At 64.4% G+C, this 18,714-nt stretch overlaps 3 protein-coding genes across 8 annotated transcripts; 2 read left to right on the top strand and 1 right to left on the bottom strand.

Moving 5' to 3' along the window:
- Positions 1 to 36: 36 nt before the first annotated feature.
- Positions 37 to 7,415, top strand: VPS33B (VPS33B late endosome and lysosome associated). 4 transcript variants are annotated; one of them, XM_053954313.1, is made up of 23 exons: positions 37 to 177; positions 316 to 396; positions 476 to 537; positions 629 to 678; positions 848 to 915; positions 1,133 to 1,178; positions 1,492 to 1,586; positions 1,889 to 1,993; positions 2,302 to 2,398; positions 2,498 to 2,575; positions 3,190 to 3,263; positions 4,112 to 4,198; positions 4,275 to 4,365; positions 4,546 to 4,620; positions 4,913 to 4,977; positions 5,043 to 5,097; positions 5,176 to 5,222; positions 5,531 to 5,663; positions 5,920 to 5,993; positions 6,518 to 6,619; positions 6,795 to 6,870; positions 6,936 to 7,052; positions 7,284 to 7,415. In XM_053954313.1, exons 1-23 carry the CDS (start codon positions 82 to 84, stop codon positions 7,361 to 7,363), a joined length of 1,854 nt encoding a protein of 617 aa, XP_053810288.1. In that variant the 5' UTR covers positions 37 to 81; the 3' UTR covers positions 7,364 to 7,415. The 4 variants fall into 4 exon arrangements, with proteins under 4 accessions (XP_053810288.1, XP_053810289.1, XP_053810290.1 ...); XM_053954314.1 differs by having other exon boundaries at positions 479 to 537; XM_053954315.1 differs by lacking the exon at positions 6,795 to 6,870 and having other exon boundaries at positions 6,871 to 7,052.
- A 324-nt stretch (positions 7,416 to 7,739) lies between these two features.
- On the top strand, positions 7,740 to 12,979 carry PRC1 (protein regulator of cytokinesis 1). 3 transcript variants are annotated; one of them, XM_053955149.1, is made up of 14 exons: positions 7,740 to 7,821; positions 8,028 to 8,160; positions 8,471 to 8,593; positions 8,937 to 9,170; positions 9,247 to 9,417; positions 9,580 to 9,729; positions 9,877 to 10,024; positions 10,108 to 10,244; positions 10,491 to 10,586; positions 10,703 to 10,849; positions 11,054 to 11,164; positions 11,332 to 11,442; positions 12,011 to 12,196; positions 12,760 to 12,979. In XM_053955149.1, the coding sequence occupies exons 1-14, from the start codon at positions 7,796 to 7,798 to the stop codon at positions 12,835 to 12,837; spliced, it is 1,851 nt and encodes a 616-aa protein (XP_053811124.1). In that variant the 5' UTR covers positions 7,740 to 7,795; the 3' UTR covers positions 12,838 to 12,979. The 3 variants fall into 3 exon arrangements, with proteins under 3 accessions (XP_053811124.1, XP_053811126.1, XP_053811125.1); XM_053955151.1 differs by having other exon boundaries at positions 12,011 to 12,119; XM_053955150.1 differs by having other exon boundaries at positions 11,054 to 11,155.
- Positions 12,980 to 13,102: 123 nt separating this feature from the next.
- On the bottom strand, positions 13,103 to 18,666 carry RCCD1 (RCC1 domain containing 1). Its single transcript, XM_053954623.1, has 7 exons — positions 18,494 to 18,666; positions 17,800 to 18,148; positions 14,994 to 15,115; positions 14,735 to 14,833; positions 14,461 to 14,613; positions 14,294 to 14,323; positions 13,103 to 14,101 (listed from the first exon to the last, which is right to left on the bottom strand). Exons 1-7 carry the CDS (start codon positions 18,648 to 18,650, stop codon positions 13,959 to 13,961), a joined length of 1,053 nt encoding a protein of 350 aa, XP_053810598.1. The 5' UTR covers positions 18,651 to 18,666; the 3' UTR covers positions 13,103 to 13,958.
- Between the last annotated feature and the right edge of the window lie 48 nt (positions 18,667 to 18,714).

Raw genomic sequence — 18,714 nt, forward strand, 5'->3', positions numbered from 1 at the left:
TATCGCGCGGTTCCGCCGCCGCCGGGTTCCGGCCGCGCCGCGCCCGCGCCCGGGCGTTCCGGTGCCGAGCCGGCCCCCGCCATGGCGCTCGCCGGGCGGCGCGACGCGCCCGAGCCGCCGGACTTCGGGATCCTGAAGCGGCTGGCGCGAGACCAGCTCGTCTACCTGCTGGAGCAGGTCCGGGGGCCGCCCGGGGCGGGCATCGCGCAGCGGGGCGGGCGCGGGGAGGCGGCGGGATCGGCACCGGCGCCGGGCGCGGGAGGGGCCCGGCTCGGGGCGGCCGCCGGCTGCCGGCCCATGCCCGCCTGCCCGCAGCTCCCCGGGAAGAAGGACCTGTTCATCGAGGCCGACCTGATGAGCCCCCTGGACCGCATCGCCAACGTGTCCATCCTGAAGGTACCGCGGGTCCGCTCGGGCCGGCCCTGCCCGCCGCCGCCGCCGCCGCCCGCGCCGACCCCGCGCCCTGTGCCCGCAGCAGCACGACGTGGACAAGCTGTACAAGGTGGAGAGCCGGCCGGGCCCCGGCGCCAGCGACCAGTGAGTGCCCCGCGGGCGGGCCGCCCCGGCAGGGCCGGGCAGAGCGGGCCCTGCGGCGCGGTCCGGTTCGAGCGGCCCCTCCGTGCCGCAGGTTCTGCTTCCTGGTGCGGCCGCGGGTCCGGACCATGAGGTTCATCGCCGGTGAGTGCGGCCCCTCGGCCGCTCTGGGCCGCCGCTGGGCCCGGCCTGGGGGGCTCCGGGCCGGCCCCGCTCCGGCTGGGGCGAGCGGGCTCTGCGAGCCGAGGGGAGCCGAGGGGAGCCGTGCCTGGCGGGTGGGCAGCTGTGCAGGGGCTCTGCGGGGTGTCCACAGATATTGTCAACGCTGACAAGATGTCGGGGAGGAGCAGGAAGTACAAAATCATCTTCAGCCCCCAGAAGGTCAGTGGCACCCACGGTGCTGCCCATTCCCCTGTCACTCTGTGCCTGCCCAGCCTTTGCACCTTCCACCCGTTCTACAGGCACAAACATTGTTCGTTTGTCACCCAGAAATGTTTAAGTAAACCCGTGTTGTGACACCTGGGGAGGCGCTGGGCCCCTCCAGAGCTTTTCCTGCTCAGAGCCTGCCTGGCCCTGAGGCTCTCCCCTTCCCTTCCAGTTCTATGCTTGCGAGATGGTGCTGGAGGAAGAGGGGGTCTTTGGTGGTGAGTGGGCTGCAGTGCTGGCTCGGGGTAGCTGACACCGCAAGATCCCAGTTAAATCCCAGTGCTGGGATCCCCGTGTGGGCAGGGGCAGGAGGGCAGGCAGGGCACACGGCTTCTCTGCAGGCTGGCTGCAGGCCTGCAGGCGGATTTGTGCCCACACAGCACCGGCCCCTCTCTTCTGGCCGAGGAGAGGAGAGAGGGTCCTGCCACCCATCCTGTCCGAAGCTCCACAGGCCCTGTTTTGGGGCTTTTGTGATTCCTGGGGCTCTTCCTGCCCAGGGCTGCATAACTGTCCCTATCCCTGTCCTGACAGATGTCACCTGCGATGAATGGTCCTTCTACCTGCTGCCCCTGGATGAAGACATCATCAGCATGGAGCTGCCCGAGTTCTTCCGCGACTACTTTCTGGTCAGTGGTGGGGTGACAGCCCATCCTGTCCCCTGTGCCTCACTGGGCTGGGGACAAGGCGCTGTTCAGAGAGGAGGTGTGTGGCGCCCTGCTCGGCCCTCAGTCTGCACCACGGGCCCCGTCCACTCCCCAGGGGCAGCCGTTGTGGGGCAGCGGGGGCTCGGCCCCGAGCTGGCCCCTCTGGCCCGGCCGAGCGGCTCTGGGGCGGTTCCCGTCGTGTGCTCCCAGCTCCGTGCCCAGCCCAGCCCTGCCGTGGCAGTCCTTGCCAGCCAGCTGCCCACACGCACTCCCTCGTCCCGCAGGAGGGAGATCACCGCTGGATCAACCCCGTCGCCAGAGCCCTGCAGTTGCTGAGCTCCCTTTACGGCCCCTTTGGGAGGACCTACGGCATCGGCCGCTGTGCCAAGGTGTGGCTGGCACCTGGGGTCCCCTGGGTGCCCGTCAGGGCTCGCAGGCACCCGGAGCCCATCAGCCACATGGCAGCGCAGAGGTGTCGCTGCGCCGTGCCTCCCCCTGGGCAGGCTTTTGGGGGGTCCCCTACGCCAAGGTGGGCAGCGGAGGGGCGGCCGCTGCCCGCTGGGGTGTGGTGGAGCCCCCCGAGCCCTGAGGCAGGGAGCGTTTGTGCCTGGCCTTGGCTGTCAGCCCCGCTGCGTGCCAGGGCCCTTGGTGGGAGCCTGGGGCTGCTCCCCGCCCTGGCACCCTCTGCCCCTCACAGATGAGCTACGAGCTGTGGCGGGACTTGGAGGAAGAGAGTGAGAGCGAAGGCCAGGGCAGGAAGCCTGAGATTGGACACGTCTTCCTCATGGACAGAGGTGGGCGAGGCAAGGGCGGCGGCCAGGGCCGCGGTTTGGGCAGGGAAAGCTGTGTGGGGCGGCAGGAGGAGCGGGAGGGCAGCCTGGCTCTCCCCGCAGACACCGACTACGTGACAGCGCTCTGCTCACAAGTGGTCTACGAGGGGCTCGTGGACGACACCTTCCGCATCAAGTGTGGTACGTGACTCGGGGAGGGCAGCGGCAGCGCGGGGCTGAGCTCAGAGCGCGGGGCTGAGCTCAGAGCGCGGGGCTGAGCTCAGAGCGTGGGGCTGAGCTCAGAGCGCGGGGCTCTGAGCAGCTCAGGGCAGTGCAGGGCTCTGCACTCACAGTGGGGCAGCTCAGGGCTCTGCACTCACACTGGGGCAGCTCGGGGCTCTGCACTCACAGTGGGGCAGCTCAGGGCTCTGCACTCACAGCTCAGGGCAGTGCAGGGCTCTGCACTCACACTGGGGCAGCTCGGGGCTCTGCACTCACAGTGGGGCAGCTCGGGGCTCTGCACTCACAGCTCAGGGCAGTGCAGGCTCTGCACTCACAGTGGGGCAGTGCAGGGCTCTGCACTCACCTGTCCAGCCTCTGCAGGGTTTGTGCCTGGCATTGTCAGGCACCGTGCTGCTCCCACAGGGACAGTCCCAGTGTGGGGTGCTGCTGGAGGTCATCCACAGGGAGAGTCCTCACTTTGACCAGGAGACTGGGCTGGCATCCCCTGTCTCTGCTGCCTCTTAGAGTGAGGCTCGTGCACGTGGGAATGTTGCTATGTCTGGGCCAAAGCAGCTCTTCGCTTTTCCCTGCAGGCAGTGTGGATTTTGGGCCAGATGTCACCTCTTCCGACAAGAGTATTAAAGTGCTGCTCAATTCCCAGGACAAAGTGAGTCCTCACAAGCCTCGGGGAGTCCCCTTGGTGGGAGGAGGCAGAGTGGACCATTCCCCCCGCCAAGCTTGAGCAGGAGTGGCTGGGGGCTGCTCGGGGCATGGGCTCAGGCACAGAGACCAGAGAAACCTGGTGCAGCTCTGCTTCTGACCCTCCAGAGTCCCTGCATGCAGGGCTGTGTCACAAATGGATGTTTTAAGGTCACTAAAGGAATCCCCAGCAAAGGCATCCACAAAAACAGATTTCATATAAAAGCCGCAGCCGCAGCAAAATTCGTTGGCAAAGTTCTAAATGGTTAAAGCACACAGATAAAAAGTAAAAGAAAATTATAAATCAATGAATCCAAACGAAAATCAACCCAAAAATATCTACGTGGAGGCGGAGGTGGGGAATGAGGGGGGAATCAAAAGGATAGGAAGGAATACAGAAGACCCTCCTGTTGAGTCACGGGGTTCATAGTAATTTTCCATGCTGGCCACAATTCAGGCTGTATTTTACTATGGAATTTGACAATGAAAATATTACTCCACTTGGGTTTTTATTCAGGTTACAAAAGTAAGTTTCCCAGGCTGTTCATTAAAACACAGGAGCTGGTTAGACAGTACTAGTTCCTAGGAAGAGAGAGTGTTTCTGCTAAGCTGGGGAGGACCCAGGTGCTGTTCATTGCTCAGATGGTGGTGTGGCCTGGGTCAGAGGGACACACTGACACAGGCTGCTGTGCTGCCAGCCAGGGTTTTGGGGCACGGGGTGGCACGTGGCCAGCGTGCTGTGCAGAGCGTTGGCCCTGGGCTCTGTGTCTCCAGGCTGCAGCCGGCCGGGCCCTGGCAGCTGTGGTGCTTCCACAGGTGTTCAGCCAGATTCGGAACGAGCACTTCTCCAGCGTGTTTGGCTTCCTGAGCCAGAAGTCGCGGAGCCTGCAGGCGCAGTACGACGTGAGTGCCGCCCTGGCAGGCGTGCGGCGCCGTCCCTCGCAGCCTGGCCACCACCGCCGTGCTCTCCCTCCCGCAGCGGCGCCGGGGCATGGACATCAAGCAGATGAAGGACTTTGTGTCCCAGGAGCTGAAGGGACTGAAGCAGGAGCATCGCCTGCTGAGCCTGCGTAGGAACCTGAGGGGAGGGGGTCCCTCGGCTGCACCACAACTGCTGGAGCTGTGGGGAAAGCAGGGGCTTGGGGGCCCTGGATGTGCCCAGCAGGGCAGGGCAGGGGCTGTTGGCGTGTGCTAACAGTGCCTGCAGAGCCCTTTCCCCTCCAAAGCTTCTCTGTCTCTTGGCTGTGTAGATATCGGTGCCTGTGAGTCGATCATGAAAAAGAAAACCAAGCAGGACTTCCAAGAGACCATCAAGGCTGAACACTGTGAGTGCTGCTCCATCTGTGCCTACCCCTGCCCCAGTCTGACCCACGGCCTCACTTGCCCCAGCCCCAGGCAGCCTCATGCCTGGGTGTTCCCTATGTGGCCACATCCTCCCAGTCCCTTCTGGGGTTGTCTCAAGATCCCAAGTAGGGTCAGGCTGCACTCTCTGAGAGGGAACGTGTGGTGGGGTGGGGGCCCCATTCCCTGGGGTGTTGGGAGGGCAGGGGAGCCCAGAGCCCAGCTCAGTGGCCTGGCAAAAGCCCTGGGGTGATGCTGTCTGTGCCCCTGCCACAGCACTGCTGGAGGGCTTTGACATCCGCGAGAGCACCAGCTTCATCGAAGAGCACATTGACCGGCAGGTGAGAGCAGGGGGGTGCCTGCTGCAGCCGCCCCGTGCTGCCCCGCTGAGCCCCGCTCCCCACAGGTGTCCCCCGTCGAGAGCCTGCGCCTCATGTGCCTCCTGTCCATCACAGAAAATGGTGAGTGCCCGCTCTGCTGGGCCAGCAGGGCCACCGAGCCCCAGCCTGGGCACGGGGCTCACCTGGTGCTCCCCACAGGTCTCATCCCCAAGGACTACCGCTCCCTGAAAACCCAGTACCTGCAGGTGAGGGCCCGGGAGTCACTGCCGGGCAGGAGCTGTGTCGGGTGGGGTCCTGTGCTTCTGGCCACGAGGCCATGGGCAGCAGCACTCCTGGGGCTGGGCCCTGCCTGCACGGCCCTGCTGAGCCCCAGCACACCTGGGCTGAGGCTGTCTGTGCAGGACAGGCCCTGCTGAGCCCCAGGCTCTGCCTGCCCCTGCCCTGTGCTTGCTGGGGGGCTCTGAGCAGCCTGTGCCTGGCCGCAGAGGGGACAGCCTGTCTGCTCCCCGTGCTGCAGACGGGGCCCACGCTGATGCTGCTGCCCCGTTCACAGAGCTACGGGCCCGAGCACCTGCTGACCTTCCACAACCTCAAGCGCATCGGGCTGCTGACCGAGCAGTCAGCTGGGGAGACCCTGACAGCCGTGGAGAGCAAAGTCAGCAAGCTGGTGACAGACCGTGCTGCAGGTGAGCCAGCCCCCTGCCCCACGTCCCTGGGAGCCTGGGAAGGGGAGCTGCTGGCCCAGACGTGGCTGGAAGCACGTGGCAAGCGTGTCCCCAGCGATGGTGCTGCAGGCAGGGCGGTGGGCTCTGCCGTGGGGGCACCAGGGCTGGCAGCCACCACGGTCATTCTCCAGAGCACACAGCTCTGCACACCTCTGCCTGCCTGGGCTGGGATCCACACAGAGCCTCTTAAGATGTTTCTCCTCGTCATGTTTTCCAGGAAAGATCACAGATGCATTCAATTCTTTGGCCAGGAAGAGTAATTTCCGAGCCATAAGCAAGAAGCTGGGGTTGGTACGTCCTCAAGGGGTGCTGGCTGGCCCCAGTGCCCAGAGAGCTCTGCTAGCCCGTGCCCAGGCTGCAGGCATGGCACCTCAGGGGGACACAGCTCAGGGCCAGAGCTGCTGCAGCTGCTCCACGCAGCCTGTGGGCTTCTCCTTGGGGCTGGGGGCCACTGCCAGCTTCCCACTGTGCCCTGGCCCTGCGCCCTGGGAGTGTGCTGCAGCGCCGGGGCTTTCCTTGGCCCTTCAGACACAGCCGTGGCACTGGGCAGGCAGCCCTGTGTCCTCCGTCCTGAGGCAGAGGTCCTAGGGTGCTGGCAAGGTGACGTTTCTGGGACGTTTCAGGGACATTTCTGTCCCTGGCCCCTGCTGCAAAGCCCACCCAGGCCATGTGATGCTGGCTCTGGCATGGTGGGGCAGGAGGTGGGGACAGAGCCGTGCTCCACGTGTCTGTCTCTCCTCACCCCTGCACCTCTGAGGGGCAGTGAGGCCCCAGGCAGCCTGGTCCTGTACCCTTGGTGTCCCCTGTCCCCGCAGATCCCTCGAATGGATGGTGAGTATGACCTCAAAATGCCTCGGGACATGGCGTACGTTTTTGGCGGGTCCTACGTGCCCCTGAGCTGCAAGATCATCGAGCAGGTGAGCCCATGTGCCGTGAGAGAGAGCCGGGCACATCCCCCAGCCCCTGCCTCCTTCTGGGGAGCCCAGCAGGGGTCCCCGTGCCCCGGGCGGGGGCTGATGGTGGCCACCTGCTCCGAGCGCCCTGAGCAGTGCCCGGCGCCCGCCTGACCCTGCTGCGCTGCCCGTGCCTCAGGTGCTGGAGCGCCGCAGCTGGCAGGGCCTGGAGGAGGTCGTGCGGCTGCTCAACGGCAACGAGTTCTCTGTCTCAGGTACTGGGGGGCCGGGGCGGCGGGGCTGGCAGCCGGCACGGCCTACAGCGCTCTTCCCCATCCAGACAGCGCTGCGGAGGACAACCCCGCCTGGGAGTCCCAGCGTGTTGTCCTCGCCGTCTTCCTGGGGGGTTGCACCTTCTCTGAAATTGCGGCCCTGCGCTTCCTGGGCAAGGAGAGAGGTAGGAGCGGCCTGGGAAGGGTGGGGAGCAGGCAGGAGCCCACGCAGCCAGGCGGGCTCTGGGCTCTGGGCTCAGCGACCCGCGCCGGCCGGAGCCCGTGGGGAGGCCAAGGCCCTCGGCCAAGGCCCTCGGCCAAGGCCCTCGGCTGTCCTGCTGAAAGTGCGGGGACGCGCTGGCAGTGCCGGTGCTGCCCCGCAGCGCTGCCGGGGCACCGACGGGCCTTCCTCGCAGGGTGCAAGTTCATCTTCCTGACCACGGCCATCACCAACAGCGCCCGCATGATGGAGGCCATGATCGAGGCCAAGGCCTGAGCCCCGGCGGGGCCGAGGGAAGCCCGCCAGTAAAGATCTCTGCTGACAACGACCCGGCCTGGGCCTGTGTGTGTGCGGCTGGGCGCCGGAGGGGGCGCGACCCCGCCGAAACCGGGGCGGGCGGGCCCGGGGCGGGCGGGCCCGGGGCGGGGGCGCGCAGGCGCTCGCGGGGGCGCGCGGGCCCCGCCCGGGGCGCGGTCACGGCGCGCTGCCGAATGGCGGGCGCGCGGGGGCGCCGTTACCCGCGCCGGCCGCGGCGGCGGCCTCGCTCCGGATTGGCTGGGAGCGCCCACGGCTCTGCGCTACCATTGGCTGGGGGCGGCTTGGGGCGGGGCGGGGGCGCGGCCCGGTTGGCGGTTGTGGGCGGGGCCGCGGGGGCGCGGCAGCCAATCAGCGAGGCCGGGGGGAGTTCGAATCGGCGGAGCGGCGGCGATGGAGCGCGGAGCGACGAGGAAGAGGTGCGGGACCGGGGGGACCGGGACCGGGAGAGGAACCGGGACCGGGGGACAGCGGGTCCGGGAACCGGAACCGGAACGGGGGCTGCGGGCACGGCCGGGCGGGAGCGCCGCGAGCCGGGGCGGGAGCTCCCGGCGGGACGGGCGGTGGCTGCGGGGGCTCTCGGGCGCCGGGCCCGTCCGTGCCGCTGACGGCCCGCGGTGCCCAGCGAGGTGCTGGCGGCCGAGGCCGTGTCCTGCCTGAACCGGGCCATGGCGGCGCTGCGGGACATCTGGGAGGAGATCGGCATTCCCGAGGAGCAGCGCCTGGAGCGCACGGACGTGGTCAGGAAGCACATCAAGGTGAGGGCGGGGGCACCGGTTCTTCTGTTGAGCCGCACACCTGCTGCAGCGGCAGCCCGGCCCCCGAGCGGCGCGGGGTGAGCCCGCCCAGCACCGCTCTCTCGGGGCTCCAGGACGGGGCCGGGTCTGCGGGGAGCACCGGGGGTCCCTGCCCGGCTGTTAGCGCGGCTCTGCCCTCGCCCTGTGCGGCCCCGTGCTGCTGGGCTGCCCGCACCTCGCTCGGGCCCAGCCGTGGGTCTCCGGCGATGGTCCCGCTGCCCTGCCCGCTCTCCGTTCTCATGCCCTGCCTCTGACCGCACCTGTGCTGCAGAGCCTCCTGGACATGATGGTGGCGGAGGAGGAAAGCCTGAAGGAGCGCCTGCTGAAGAGCATCGCCCTGTGTCGGAAGGAGCTGGACACCCTGTGCAGGGAGCTCCAGCTGGGCCCCTTTGAGGTGAGGCGTGGGATCCTGGGGTCCTCCTGGCAGCACTGCTGCTGCCTGGCCTCTGCCTGGGTGTCCCAAGAGGCCAGAGCTTAGAAGGCAAATATCTGTTCCAAACTGCTTTTCTGGGTGCTTGGTAGAGCCGAGGCTTTGCGGCTCCTCACAGGAGCATTGGGAGGTGGCTGTGTGGTGCTCTCCAGCAGCCTGTTTTGCACGTTGCTGGTGTTCATGCACCTTCCTGAGGAGCATCTCACTCAGACCCAGGCCTGACGGCCCCGATCTTTGTATAAAAACCTGAAGCATGAGCCAGGTGTGGGAGAAGTCTGGAACAGAGCTGATTTCTGGCCTCTTGCAGACAGAGGAGGAAAGCACCATCCTGCAGATGGAGAAGAACCTGCGCACGTGTGTGGAGGTGCTGCAGAAGCAGAAGCGGGACCGGAAGCAGGAGCTGAAGGCCCTGCAGGAACAGGACCGAGCCCTGTGTGACATCCTGTGCACAGCTCTGTTCTCCATCGACGCCGGCAGCGTGCCCAGCCTGGAGGACCTCGACCGCTACCGGCGCCACGTGGCCTCCCTCAACACCCTGAAGGTGAGCCTGGAGGGCGAGGGGGGCACAGAGGGGCCCACGAGGGGCCCCTGGTTCCTGACACTGCCCTCGCCCCCAGGAGGAAAGGCGGGAAGAATTTGTCACCAACAAGCGTCAGATCATTCTGCTCATGGAGGAGCTGGACCACACCCCGGACACCAGCTTCGAGCGGGACGTGGTGTGTGAGGATGAGGAGGCGTTCTGCCTGTCCAAGGACAACATCGTGGCCCTCCAGACCCTGCTGCAGGAGGTGCGTTGTGCCCTGGGGCAGTGTTGAGGCAATGCAAGAGCAGCCTAGGTCCTGGTGAGGCTGTGCGTGGGAACGCCTTCCGGGGCTCTGAGGAGCTCTCGTGTGCGGGCGCGTGGCTCCGCAGGCCACGGGCTGTGCTGATCCCCGCTCCCCCTCGTGCAGCTGGAAGCCCGGCGGGCCCTGAACGAGGCGGTGTGCGCGGAGCTGCGCGCCAGGATCCTCGCGCTCTGGGAAAGGCTGCAGATCCCCGAGGAGGAGAGAGAGTCCTCGGCCGTGCACCTGGCCGGGTCCAGAGTCCGCACTAGGAGAGCTGTAAGAGCCCTGCTGTGCTCACGGGGGGAGGGCTGGGGGCAGCAGCTCCGGGGATCTCATTCTGCCTGCATGGAGGGAGGAGCTGGAGGCTGGTGCTCCCTGTTCTCCCCCTCTTCCTCCCTGACCTGTGCTCTGGTCCCGGGGCAGTTGCAGCAGGAAGTGGACCGTCTGGAGGAGCTGAAGCTGCAGAACATGAAATCCGTCATCCACGCAATCCGGGCAGAGCTGGCTGACTACTGGGACAAATGCTTCTACAGCCAGGAGCAGAGGGAAAGGTTCAGCCCCTTCTATGATGGTGGGTGCTGGCTGGCCAGGCAGGTCTGGGGAGGGATCCAGGGGTTCCAGCAGCCCCCTGACCTGGCTGCTGTGCCCTTCCAGAGGATTACACAGAGACCCTGCTCGAGCTGCATGACGCTGAGGTGGGCAAGATGAAGATCTACTATGAAACACACAAAGATCTTTTTGAGGCTGTTCAGAAGTGGGAGGAGAACTGGAAGCTGTTCCTGGAGCTGGAGGTATTGTCCAGGCAGGGCATGTGGGGTCACGGGTCAGTGTGTACCTCCGCTCCCGTGGGAGAGAGCGCTCTGGGAAGGAGCAGGGAGCCACTGGGAAGTCACGGTGGGCCAGTGCAGGGATGAGGTGCTGTGTTTTGAGCACTGGGGGTGTTTGCGCAGGGCTGGCTCCTCTGGGGCCTCCACCACGTGTGGTTGAGGGGATTGGGTGGTGTTTTTGTGTCTCTCCTGACCCTCCTTCTTTACCAGAGTAAAGCAAGTGACCCCAGTCGCTTCACCAATCGAGGAGGAAACCTTCTGAAGGAGGAGAAGCAGCGAGCAAAGCTGCAGAAGACGCTGTCTAGGGTAGGTCCAGCCCTGGGGAAGGACCTGTGGTCCCACTGACACAGAAAAAGGGATTCTTGTGTGTGAGGACATCTGTGTTCAGGGCGGTCCCTACACTGCCCTCATGTCCTGATCAGCTGCAGGAGGAGCTGGAGAGGAAGGTCCAGACCTGGGAGCAGGAGTTCAAGGGAGCTTTCCTGGTGAAGGGGCAGCATTTCATGGAGTATGTGTCAGAGCAGTGGCAGCAGTACCGTCTAGAGAAGGAGAAGGAGAAGCAGGAGCGGGTGAGTGCAGAGCTGAGCATGTTGGCTTCTGCCTGCGAGTGTCCCTGGCTCCTGCCAAAGAATGCCAGCTGTGCAGAGGTGACACGTGGCTCTGGATACCTGTAAATCTCTGATGAAGCTCCTGCTGTGTGGCTGTGCCGGGCAGTGTCACACAGACGCACCGGCCGTGGTGCTCAGGTGTGTAAGTGCAGGTGTGTCCCACAGCACCTGAAGAAGAGCCGGGAAATGGAGGCGGAGATGCTCTACGGCAGCGCCCCACGGACTCCCATCAAGCGGCGCATGCTCAGCCCCCACACGCCTGCCAAAGTAAGCAAGGTAAAATGTCCCTGCAGAGCTGGGGCTGGGCTGGGGCCTGCCTGGAGCGGAGCTCTCCCTGGGCTGGAGCACAGCCCTGGGCTGGAGCACAGCCCTGGCCCGGGCTCGGGGTGCTGCAGCCGCACGGGAAGGTGTCCCGTGTGATGTGTGCCTTGCTGTCTCCTCAGCTCCACGGCACCTTCAGCGCCAGCACCGCGTCCAACAGCACTGTCCGCTCAGCCTTCGGGGGAGCCGTCTCCCACTCGCCCACGTCTCGGTTGCCACCCTCCGGGAAGAAGGTGAGGGGCCTTGGGGGAGTCCCTGCCCGGGGCTGGGCTGGAAGGGACAGGTGAGCTGGGGTGCTGCAGCTCCTCTTGCTGTCAGCCCATGGTGCACTGCCTCCCCTGCGGAGCTCGTGGGGGACAGAAGGCCCTGTTTGTCTGCAGTCTGCTCTGTGGGGCTACTGCCATCCTGCTGGGGTGTTTCTGGGACCTGAGGGAGGAGGAGGGTGCCAGAAAATCTTCCTCCAGCCCAGATCTCTAGTACACCTGTTCCTTAGTGCTGAGCCTGCAGCTTGAGGGATGCGTGTGTGCTGCTGAGCATCCTTGTCTAACGAGGGCATCTCTGCCTATGGCAGGGGGGTGGAATGGGATGGGCTTTAAAGTCCCTTCCCACCCCCATCACTGCAGGATTCTGTCATTCTGTGCTGTATGTTTCAGGGGCCAGAATCGGACCCCAGAGTCTGGAGAGCTCCTGGAGCCCGGCACTGCTCTGGCTCCTCAGAGCGGTGGGCACTGAAGCTGCCGCAGCTCTCCTGCCTCTGCTCAGTTCCTGCCTCCCTTAACTGTCCCCGCACTCTTCCCACAGTTCGGCCGGGCCCGGACCCCCACCCACACAGCAGCGAAGCCCCCCCGCCGCAGGCTGAGGGAGCAGAACAAGGAGAACGTGTCCCAGCTGGACGGAACCACCCTGAGCGGTGGGTGCACCCCCAGAGCCCCTGCCCAGCGTAACCAGAGCGTTAGTTCTGTTGCCAGCACCTATTCTGAGTTTGCGGTAATTCACCTCTTCTAACCCACCCCCTCCACTGCACAGCACAGGACCTCTGCTCCCCCCGGGTCCCCCCGGTGTCCCCCCGTGTCCTCTCACGGGGGCTGCTCCTGCCCCTGCCCCACGGGGAACTTCAAACAGAGCTGGAGGCAGAGGGCCCTGAGCAGCCGTGGGGCCAGGCCAGCAGCCCAGAGCACAGGCTGCGGGCAGGGAGAGCTCCAGGGCAGAGCCCCGAGGGTGGAGTGGGCAGAGGCTCAAGGGGGGCTGCTTCCCTCTCTCAGGGTGGGGGACCTTGGGGCGCCCTGGACAGCCTCTGTCCTCCCATCAGGCTGGGCTGAGCCAGAGATTTACCATTGTGTGGCACTACCAGAAGATTTTTACTCTTTATACATTTTAGTAAAAAAAGGCATCGATGTTAATTGGCTACAAGTTACATAGTTCCCATACTAATTTGTATTCCATCTCCTTTTGGCCGCCCGGCCTGCCTCTCTCTGTCCCCACTGAACTGTGAGGCAGCAGCCCCCTCCCTTCACTCATCCCTCTCGTTTCCCCACTTCTTGTTTCCACAGCGCCAACTCTCAAAGGCTTCCAGCTTTGAAAGCACCTCCCACGTTCTCAACTCCACCACCAACAATGCCGCGTGGTGAGGCCCTGCTGCGGCAGCAACGCAGGGCCTGCAGCACCTCCCGCTCCCGGATAATACCCCTCTCCTCGGTTGCTGCTTTAGAAATGTGCTTTTATTTAAAAAAGATTTCTAGATGTTGTGAATAAAGTCCTTGTACAGCCCCAGCCTCGGAGCGCGTTCGGGGCCCCCTCACGGGGAGCCGTGGGAGGGGCGGGGCAACCCAGAGCCGCGGGGCGTGGCCACGAGCCTCAGCCAATCAGAAGCCAATCAAGCAGAGGGGCCGCAGCTTTTCCGGCCAAGTCCACCAGCCCCAATCTGTGTCCTGATTGGCCAAATAAATTGAAACTCCGCGCTCTGATTGGCTAAAGGAGAGCTCGCAGCCGTGCGGCGATTGGCCAGAAAGGGAGCAGTCCCAATCATTTCCTGATTGGCTAAAAAACCCCCTGAACTTTCAATCCGCATCCGGATTGGCTGAAAATGCAGCTCCAATCCGAATCCTGATTGGCTGAAGAAAACTAGAGCGCGCAGCAGCTGTGCTCTGATTGGCCGAGCAGGTGAGCGCGGTCGCTCCGCGCCGGGAGCGGCTGCCAGAGCCGCACGGTGACCGGGACAAAGCCCCGGAGCGCCCGGCTTCCCGCCGTTCCTCCTCCTCCACTTTCCACACTGGCCATGGTACCGCACGGCCCGCGATACCGCCGGGGCGTCCCCGGCTCCAGCTGTGTGTCCCAGCCCCTCACAAGTTCCTCTGCACCCCAAAGGAGCAGGACCGGCCCGAGTTCTGTGCCAGCGCTGCTCTGCCGAACATCCCTGAACGACCACCGCGTTCACACAACCCCGGGCACAGCCCCGCGCAGCGCCCGCCCCAGGACAGCTTCACGGAACGCATCTCACGCACCAGCACTGCAGCCCTTCGGAGAAATTAATTTAATAAACACATCCAGCCTGTCCCGGGGTGTCCCTGGCCCTGCTGCAGCCCCACTCCAGCGTGTGAATCAGGTCACCGTGGGCCAACTCAGCCCCATCCTGTGCCGCAGGGGGGCTGCCTGCCCTGGCCCTGAGGACAGAGTGGTCCTGGAGCTGGTCCTGCAGAGCAGAGCCTGCCCTCATCCCCGCTCTGGCAGCGCCCCGTGGGTCTCGGTGCCCTCACGGCTCCCGCACGCGTACATAGGTGGTCCAGGGCCCACACACCACCTCCTCCACCCGCAGCCCCTTGGCCACCAGGTGCTCGACGCGGCGTGCCTGGTCGGAGCTGATGTTGTTCCCGTGTCCCAGCTGTCCGTATTTACCTGCAGACACACAGTCATGGCATAACGTGGCCCTGGGGCCTCACGGGGCAATTGCTCCTGGCGTTTGTAGGGAGGGAGAGATGGAGCAGAGATGGAACTTGTACAGCGACAGAAGAACCAAGGGCGAGAGAACAGCGATCAGAAGCTGCTCCTGGGGAGGCTGTGCAGTCCCAAAGCAGAGGTGCCACTTACCCCAGCCCCAGGTGTAGAGCTCCCCGCCTCCTGCAACAGGGACAGCACCATCAGGCAGTGCCCGGGCAGCTCCGTCCCCACAGTCCCCCCCTGCTCCCGGGGCGCTGCCCAGCGGGTCCTGGGGAGCCCTGGCACCTCTCAGTGCCCCCGCCCCGCCGGACACTCACGTGTGACCACGGCTGTGTGTCGGGAGCCACAGCTGACCGCGCTGACCTCCGGGTCCTGTGGCAGATCCAGCAGCGCTGGGAACGCCTGGATGGAGATGAATGCAGCATCCTCGGCAGCCAGCTGCGCCCGGCCCGGCATCGGCTTGGTGCTCCCTGCAGGAGAGGTGACGGCAGCGTCGCTCGCAGGCTCGCACCGCGCTGGCCCTGCACTGAGCTGCTGGGGCTGTGCAGGAACCCGGCCCACGCCGCCCTCAGCCTGGCCAGCAGCACTCACCCGCGTGCTCATCTCGCGCTCGCTCCTGTGCCAGCGCTTTGGAGGGCAGAGCCAGCTGCCCTGACTCGTTCCAGCCCCACACGTACAGGTCTCCAGCCTCTGCGGGGTGGGGGGAAAAGGCAGAGCTCAGCCCTGGGCCGCACTCGCTGGCAGCACGGGGTGCTGCAGGGACACCAACACCCCGCGTTGCCCAGGCCGGGTCCCGCCGGGCGCTGCCGGCAGCGCGTCCAGCTCCAGGCCCAGCACAGCAGCCCCTTACCGCTCACACCGGCCGAGTGCCACCCGCCGGCCGCCACCGCCCGCACGGGCACCCCGGCCAGCGCCTCCACCAGCCGCGGCTGCGGCTCCGACTCCAGCAGCCCGTGGCCCAGCTGCCCATGCCTGCAGGGACACAGAGGGACACACAGACACGTCCCCAGCCCATGCCTCCAGCTCCCGTGCCTCCTGCCCACAGTCCCCACCAAGCCCTGCCTGCTGCCGCCAGGCTGGCAGAGCCCGAGCAGCTGAGGGAACAACCACAGCTGAGCAGAAGAATCAGCCCCAGGAAGAGGGAAAAGCCAAGCGCCAGTGGGAGAGCGATGCCAGCACCAGACCACCAGAGTTACAGCCAGGGGTGGGCGGGCAGCAGTGGGACACAGCACCAGGGGCTTTAGTTGCTAAAGATGGGGCAGAAGCAGGAGGGGCTGGCAGGAGCTGCAGGGGTGACAGGGGCAGCTCAGCTGCAGAGTGGTGCTCTGGGGAGCTTCAGTGTGACAGCTCAGGAATGTCAACAGCCGTGCTGATGCGCGGCACTGGAAGGGCTCTTCACATTCCATATGGGAAATCTGCAGAGGACTGAGGCAAAGAGACACTGAGGGCATGCTGCAACAGGAAAGTGGTTCTGGGCACTCCCTCACCAGAGGGTAATGCTGACACAGCCAGCAGTAAGAGAGGGGCTCCAAAGGGGTGAGCTGGGCCAGCACCTGGGCCAGCACAGCTGTCACACTGCGGGACACACTGGCACAGGCAGGCGTGAGAGGATTCTCAGCTGTGCTGAATAACCAAATTCCAAAAAAGTTAATCCTAAGTACACACCCCCACATGTAGAAACCTTTCCTCTGAAGGGAAGGCAAGAAGGAGCAAATACTGTAGTGTCTGCAAAGCAGCAACTGCTGATGTAAACTGAGTGTCATGTTTGCCACGAGCTGTGTTTGCTACCAACTAGCCCAGAGCCAGCAAGCTCCCTTGCTTGGCAAGGGACTGGAGCAGGGACTGGGGAGTGAAACACTCCGGAGCAATGAGAACAGGGAGGGCTCGGGGCCAGAGCACACAGCTCTGTGACACGTGATCAGTGCTGGGCTTGTCTTCCCTAAGTAGCAAAGAGGAACACAGCAGCCCTTCCACTCCACAGATGAGAACAACCTGCTCCTGTGGCCAAGCCTCATCATGCACCAGCAGAACTCAGGGATCCAGGGCAGGGTGACCTGCGGCTGGGCTCTTCAGCACCTTCTGGGAAAAACTGCTGACTGGGGCAGCAAATACACAGACAGCCCCCTAATGAACAACTGTCCTAGAGTGACTTTATGATGCTTGTATCCCCAGTCATTGTTCTGTTTATGCTGGATATTAAGTTCTGAGCTTTTAAGACTGGTTCTGAGAGTGAAAGGGGGAAAAAAAATACAGTTTGTTTTCAAAAACTGCACTCACTCCCCCACATCCTTCTCCTAGACTGTGCTGTCTGCAGCACAAACAGACAGCAGGAGAAAACTCTCCTTTGCTTTTCAGTTAGTTTTTTTTAGCTAGCTGAGGTGTGAAGTTCCCTAGACTATGATTTTTCTTTTTCTTAGAACTGTTCAAACCTACTCTAAACTGAAAACCCAAAAGAACACCAAGAGCTCACACCTATAACCCCCAAAGCCTAGGATGCTGCAGTCCAGAGCCAGACAGTCTAATAGAAGATTAAGCAAGCCAACCTCACCTCACAAAAAAAGCTTTCTGAATTTGCCATCTCTTCAGAACAATAAAATTTTTTATTTGTTTAATATTATTCATTTTTTATACTTGTGAATACTTTGCTTATTAAATAAACAATTTTTTTTCCACTTTTCTCCAAAGAAATATTTTTCTAAACCAATTTAGGGGAGGGGCCACTTGAATTTACTTTCTAAAAGAACCCCACTCAGAAATTTCCTCCCAGAATTTACCCTAAACCAAAACAAATACAAGAAGAAACACCTTTGTGAGAATAAACTGAGCGGTGCCCCCAGCTGTTAAAGGCACCCAAGTTCAGCTGCTGGCAGGTGACACGGGCCGGAGGCTTTTCCCCAGGGGTTCCCCGCCCTCCCACAGGCTCTACCAGAGGGACCTGGCACTGAACTGTCACAGACTGACGGAATCAGTCTCCAGTTCAGAAACACAAGAGCTTTGCTGCCAGCTGGTGTTGTGTGGCAAGTTACAGAGGAGCAAGGACAGAGCAGGGACCTTGATGGTCATACATCCCAAGTGTCCTCGGAGACTGCCCTGAGGGAGCCAAAAGTCAGAGCAGAGGCCAGAGTCAGTAGCCAGAGACCCAGCACCTAGAGAGAAGACAGGGCTACCCATGGGGCCAGCAAGGGTGGACTCAGTGGGAAAAGGGGCATGGCCAGGCCAGCACTCCCAAATCAGCCCTGATTTGGGATGCCTGTGCTGGGGGGACCTGGCTCTGGTGAGGGACAGATCCCATCAGCGTGTGGGTGAGCACTGGGCACCTGCAGCTGGTACCCCAATACTTCTCTCAGCTGCAACTTAACATTCCCAAGTCCACCCCCATGGGAAAGTCAGGAGGCATAGCCTGTCCCAGGCAGCGTGTGCAGGCCAATGGGGGCTCAGCCCCTGAGGTGACCCCCATTCCGACACCCTCTCACTGCAGTCCCCCCAACGACTCCCCATATCCCCCTCGTTCCTTCTGTGCTCTCCTGCCCCTTCTGCATCCCCATCATTCTCTGTGCATGCCACCAGCACAGTGCTTGTCCTGGAGTTCCTGAACACCCTGAACACCCGCTGCCGTCCCTCCCCTGCACCCCTGTGTCCCCACAGCCCCTGCTCACCTGCCGCCGCCCCAGGTGAAGACCTCCCCGGCGGTGCCCAGTGCCAGGGCGTGCTCCGTGCCCAGGACCAGCCGCCGGGCCCGCACGCCGGCCGGCAGCGCGGTGAAGAACGGCGGCCGCGGCGTGGCGAAGCCGCCGGGCAGGAGCGGCAGCGGCTGGCGGGGCTCCGGCGGCAGCGAACGGCTCCAGGCGGGCTCGTCCAGCGGCGCTCCCCGCAGCGCCGCCTCCCGCCGCCAGGCGCCGGCCGCCGCCGCGCCCCGCAGCACCAGGTGCGTCTCGGACGGCAGCGCCTCGGCCCAGCCCGGCAGCCGCCGCCGCAGCCCCGCGCTCCGCACCTCCAGCCCCGCGCCTGCCGCGGCGGCATCTCAGCGACCGGCGCCGGGGACAGCCCGGGGCGCGGGACGGGGACAGCGCGGGGGTCTGGGGGGACGGGACGGGAACGTCACCGGGGGACCAGCGGGGAGCGTCCCGGGGGAACCGGGGGGAGGGCTGGGGGGTCCCATCCCGGGGGAAGCGGCGTCAGGGGAAGGGGCGGACAGGACGAACCGGGGAGACCGGCGCGGCAGCGCGCGGTGGGAAGGGGACCCACCGTCCCGGGGAGCGGCAAGGGGAAGCGGGCACGGGCCGGCCAAGGGCCGCACTGGCCCCGCGGGAGGGACGGGACCGGGGCCCCGGGCGGGCCGGGGGCGCTCACCGGTCTCCAGGACCACGTAGCTCCAGGCGGGCCACACGCGGGAGATCCCCTCGGGACCCGCCTCCAGCCGCCACGGCCCCGGGCCCGGGCCCGGCTCCCCGGCCGCCTCTTCGGGGCTGAACCCGAACACGAGCCAAACGCCGGCGGGCGCCGCCATGGTTGGGGCGGCACCGGGAGAGGAGGGACCGGACGTGACGGCGAAGGGGCGGACGGACAGACGG

Source organism: Vidua chalybeata, chromosome 13 (assembly GCF_026979565.1).
Source record: "Vidua chalybeata isolate OUT-0048 chromosome 13, bVidCha1 merged haplotype, whole genome shotgun sequence".
Lineage (NCBI taxonomy): Eukaryota > Metazoa > Chordata > Aves > Passeriformes > Viduidae > Vidua > Vidua chalybeata.